At 42.4% G+C, this 5417-nt stretch overlaps 1 protein-coding gene across 2 annotated transcripts; it reads left to right on the top strand.

The window, feature by feature from the left end:
• Positions 1–646: 646 nt before the first annotated feature.
• Positions 647–5210, top strand: asb6 (ankyrin repeat and SOCS box containing 6). Of its 2 annotated transcripts, XM_079160790.1 has the most exons (8): positions 647–682; positions 992–1070; positions 1473–1600; positions 1753–1934; positions 3150–3256; positions 3360–3468; positions 3563–3649; positions 4326–5210. In XM_079160790.1, exons 3-8 carry the CDS (start codon positions 1491–1493, stop codon positions 5045–5047), a joined length of 1317 nt encoding a protein of 438 aa, XP_079016916.1. In that variant the 5' UTR covers positions 647–682; positions 992–1070; positions 1473–1490; the 3' UTR covers positions 5048–5210. The 2 variants fall into 2 exon arrangements, with proteins under 2 accessions (XP_079016916.1, XP_079016917.1); XM_079160791.1 differs by lacking the exon at positions 647–682 and having other exon boundaries at positions 775–1070.
• The last annotated feature ends 207 nt before the right edge of the window (positions 5211–5417 follow it).

The raw sequence follows: 5417 nt of genomic DNA, 5'->3' as shown, positions 1-5417 counted from the left end.
AAATACCAAATGATAATCAATGTCTTGATCTCTGGAAGAAGCAGACCTAATGAAAATGGTCTGTTATTATGGTTTGTCCAATACATGACAGGACATGTTAGTGGACTGTGAATAATGATCTGTGAACAGTGTTGCCAGATCAGATTGACAGCTTCCTGCACAATCACGACTTAAAATCCTTCCAATTCAATTAAAGTCCTAACCTTGCTTGAAACCTGTGTACAACCGTAAAACCATTACATGCTCAATAGAAAACACGTCATAAGCATACAAACTTCATATCTGCACCAAATAAATAAATTATCTTGTTACAAATAGTTTACAAATTTTAAAAAAATCTATATATAATGTGGATACCCCGTTATGCCTCAGTAACAAACTGCTGTTCAAAGAAAGACGAAAAAAGCCTCTGCATCAAGCTTAGCAATCTCTATCATTGTTTATTTAATGACTGAGTGATACGCCAGATGCCTGTTTGCTTGTTCATTTATTCATTAATCTTTCTTTGAGTTCTAAACTGGATAAATCTTGTTTTGTTCATTACATTGTAGCTGCAGGTCAAGGACAGTGTATCTAGAGGAACCATCGTTGCCCTCTTGTGCTTTAACGGGGAACGAAAACACCGTGGGACTGACGCGATTGACGTCGGCGAAGCTTCCGGTTTCACAAGCGTACAACTGGCGTGAGTGTCTGAATGAGTTTATAACGACTTACCTTGTTAAAGTAATTTATCTCAAGCACTTGAATTCATGATTTAGGAAACTAAATGAGTGATACATTTAGCCACCCATGCTAGCGTCGACTGTGATGTTTAACATGTGCCTGCTAAGCTAGCTCGCTAGCGTTACAATATGACGAGTAACTTTCTTCTTAGAACATAAAGCTAACGTTAGCCAAATGTAACGTTAACTAACGTTAAGAAGATAGTTGAACGGTGCTTGTGTAGAAATTGCAAAGATACATTCATTAAGATTTAAAATATTTTTTGCAGAGTTGCAAAGTGCAAGTGTCGAAAATCATTTGTCAGCTGAAATCGACATCGTACCAGCTACGATAACTACACTCCAGAGGTAAAACACTTTTGTCAAATCTGATACTTTATTCTATCAATTCTATATTTCATGTATTTGTCAATCAATGTGTTCCAAATTACTTCATCTCATTGCTTTCTTTTCTTTGCTTTAAAAAACAAACATGTCTGCTTAAACACTTGCAGGGGGGTTGGAGCACTTTAGAACTAGACACAGTTTTCCTTTTACACAATATGCAAATTATTTGTAATAGTTTATCCTCCAGATTATATCAATAGTAATGTTTTGAGAAGAAGTTAAAATGTTCTGGCTGTTTCTTCTTGTGTTCCCCAGTCAGTTGTCGCTCTGTGTTAAATATGTTGGCAGGATGAGGGTTAAGCATGTTGATCTGAAGAGGAGCCCTCGATATGACTTGTGTTCACTTGTACATTTGTGCTCCAGGTATAGAGTGGAGGAGCCATGCCTTTCCTCCATGGGTTTCGTAGGATCATATATGAGTACCAGCCGCTGGTAGATGCTGTCCTGTGTGTTGTTGGACTGGAGGAAGGAGACTGTACTCACGAGGACAGGTAAAGCGAAGTTTAAACAGTAGTTCTGTTTAAATAGTTTGTAGCAGTGTGTTTTACTCCAGCTGTAGTACCATAACCGCTGTAACTTCAGAATGCATTCGATAGAAACACAGTTTGTCTGAATCAGTGCTACTTTCTGCTCCTGTGTCCAGAGTCCGAAGCCCTGAGGATCCGTCTGGAGCTTGTGGCTCTCTAGCGGAGCTTCTGGAGCGGGAGTCCCAGTCGGACGTGTTTGTGGAAGGCATCAGCTATGCTCTGTTTAAGGTGGCAGAGCGGGGACTGGTGAGTGCAGCGGAAATCCTTCTACGCTATGGAGCTGATCTCAATTTTGAAGGTGAGAAATAATTTGTGAGTGGGCTGTAAATACACAGTGCAAAGTTTTATTAAAATAACCAAGCACCTAAAGTAGGATTAGCCAGCCAGAGAAACCAACACACTGATATTGGTTACTCTGGCTATTGCACCTACTTGTTCAAATAGAAATATATGCCGTGTTGGCTAGAGTAGCTTTCATCTCGCTCCAGTTTTAATGGGTGATTGTTAGTCTCTGCTACATTGTCAGTTGAAGTCATTAGAAACATTTAAAGACATATTTTACTTGGAAACATAACTAGACCTGCCGTTTTTACTTCTTCCGTCATATTGTATATTGAGCGAGTTGCCGTGCATATACACTTGAGAGAATAAGTCTCCCTTTAGCAAATTGCAACGGAGAGTGCGGCACGTCTTGCAGCAGTGATGAAACCTGCCAGGGCTCAGCCAGACTTTGCTATGGTGACCTCTAGTGGGAGTAAAAATGTCTTTCCCTCGGGACATAATTAGGGAAACCTGGCAGAGGCTGCGTCATTCATCTTTTACATTTCTTGAATGTCTTTTTCAAGAAAGTTAACACTGACAAATTCTCCCTTGTAGCATGCAAAAATATTCGAGTTTCTCTATTCTTTTTCAACTATTTGTCATCCTTTTCCTTCCTGTTTAAGAATAGCTTGTGCCAGTTATCTGACAGGCACTGTGCTGAAGCAAGAGCATATATAGTTAGGATAGCTACTAGTCACATATGTGGAATTTAATAATCTTGACACCTATTATAATGTCTACATAAAATAGAATTTGTTATATAAAGATGCACGCAGGAAGAAACAATCAGTCTGTGTTCCACTGAGAAACCTCAGTCAGGTGCAGTTCTGTTGCATGTAGAACTGAGAATTACCTTTTTATTATGTGCTTTTATACTGGATTACTGCCAACCAGGCGAGAGAGCACACAACAGCTTGACAAAACATATGCTGCATTTGAAACACTTAGTTAATATCGGAAACACAAGCGGATACAGAGAATATACCCTTCAACAGAATCCTCTCAAACGTAAGCACTGGGTTGGGGCCAGTTGGTGACCATAGCCAGCATTTTACAGGAGGTTGTGTAGCTTCGCCCAGACACGTTTAAAGACAATGTAGTATTGTCAGAAATCTTTATCCGTCTGATTTTTATATTTAATCTCTGTGATAAAGAATCAGTGTGTTAATATGAATGTGTGTCTACCCTGCAGACCCAGTGTCTTACTACAATCCTCTACACATAGCCGTTTTGAGGAACAAGCCAAACATGGTGAGGCTGCTGGTCGGGCACGGAGCGAGTGTTGAAAAGAGAGACAGGGTGAGGCAACGGTCAAACTTGGATTCATGTCCTCTCTGGTTGTCGTGGTACCCCTTCTGTTTCCTTAGCATTCCATGTAAATAATATACATTTGACTCTGTAGATCCATGAGAGCAGTCCTTTGGATCTTGCCAGCGAGGAGTCGGAGAGGCTCACCTGCCTGCTCACCCTGCTGGACATGGGTGCTGATGTGAATGCAATGGATAAACACGGTAAATTTACATTGCTCGGCCGTTTTAAACAATGATAATTCTGCTACTGATTCCTTCATTCTGAAAACCGATTGGTTTGCTCTTGTCTCCAAAGGAAAAACCCCTTTGCTCCATGCATTGGCCAGCAGCGATGGACTCACTGTGCATAACACAGAGAACATCCAGCTTCTACTTGAGAGAGGTACTGACCGTAAAACACCCTTCATCTTCACTTTGCCTTCTTGTCCACTTTAAAATACCCTCTCAAACAGGAATGTGGTTAAACCACAACTTGTGTTAGTGTGCATACCTGCCTGCCCACCTGTATGCATTTTGAGATCAAAGTAAACTGTCAGTGGTTGTCAGGCTAAAATATGGACATCATGTAGACTTCATGGTCTTGTCTCTTTTAGGTAATTACAACCAGGTCTCGGGTCTTTTTTCTTTTCTTTTTCCAAAGCCAGATCGTTTATGGACAATTTTTCTCAAAAGTTTTTGATTGTTGATCCAGATTTCCAGTCCTTCAAGATGCGTCTCTTGACTGTGACCATTTCAAACATACAGTAACTGCCATCAGGATACCTTCTTCAATTGTTACCCCCTTTTTATTTGACCTGTTTCAGAAGTCCACCAACTTTATGGAAGTACTACATTTCTGGAGTAGCCCTTAAAAAAGGCTAATTCACTATTAAAGCTGTAACCAGTAAAAGCTCTCTGAGCTATCCTCAGTAGTTTTGTGAGTTTCATAAAGGACCGAAACAATTACTCTGTTGTCAAACGAGTCGTTGATAAATATCTAAGGCACATATGCTCTAATGTGCATGCAACAGTTGTAAACGGTTTCAGATTTGTTCTGAGTGATGCCTTCTTCTCTACAGGTGCCGACGTTAATGCTGCGACAGTAGAGGGTGAAACGGTTGAGTCCTCCTTGGTGTTTCTGGTGAAGGAGGCTCTGGAGGCCAACGAGGAGGACGCTGCAGAGATCGGTAACTTCTGCTTGAAAACCACGCAGCTCCTGCTGGCTCACGGCGTGGACCCCAGCTGCTGTCTGAATGAGGATGGCGAGCCGTCCCTGACGCAGACGAGCCTGGAGCACTTTGACCTGCTCTTCCCTCTGGCTGTGCTCTTAATCCAAAGCGGGGCCTCTTTGGTTTGCTCCTATCACGGCGAGACCTGTTGGTCAGGTTACAGCCTTCTTTTCCAGCGGCTGCAAACGGCCCTGCTGCAGTGCTCAGATCAAAGTCGCAATTCTGAGCTTCTGGAGCAAGCTGAGGCGTTGCTCGACTTAGCGAGGGTAGACGTCCCCATGCTGCATCTGCCTCTCAGGCTGGAGCTCCCTGTGCCCGGGCGGGACCCTCACCCTTACGCTCAGGCTCTGGTAGACCTGCACGACCGCGTGGTGCAGCACGAAGCGAGCCCTCCCGCTCTTCGATGCTTTTGCAGGGCATTCATAAGGAGCCAGCTACAGCCTTGGCCCCCGGCAGACAGAGTCAAAGCCTTGCCGTTACCCGACAGACTGAAAGACTTTATTCTTCCTGAACGCACATATACCCCAAAGCCTGGCTGGGACCGCTTCAAGCCCCAACATAGCCAGCGCTGACAATATAAGCTACTCACTACTTTGTGTTCTATCTAAAGACGGAACAGGTCTGTAATAATTTGTATAACATGTCTGAGCATAAGTGATTCATAAATGAACCTAAACCTAACAAACCATTGAGGTTTATTGTTGTTGTTTGTGCCAAATTACTTTAAGACACAAAGTTGTGTCTGTAAAAATTACCCTGTGGCTTTTAACTAAGTTCTCACTGTTATGATTAAACATCTGTACAGTTGAGTGATGTGTAAAAGGATCTGCAATACAAAATAAAAGCCACCAGATGGCAGTGTTGCTCTTGCGTCTCAAAAGTAACTCAGATGTCGGGGTCAAAGATTTAGTTATTCACAGTGCAGCCTACTTAAGTTGTTCC

The sequence above is a fragment of the Pholis gunnellus genome (assembly GCF_910591455.1).
Source record: "Pholis gunnellus genome assembly, chromosome: 6".
NCBI classification, from domain to species: Eukaryota; Metazoa; Chordata; class Actinopteri; order Perciformes; family Pholidae; genus Pholis; species Pholis gunnellus.
This window is presented reverse-complemented; position numbering and strand designations above follow the sequence as displayed.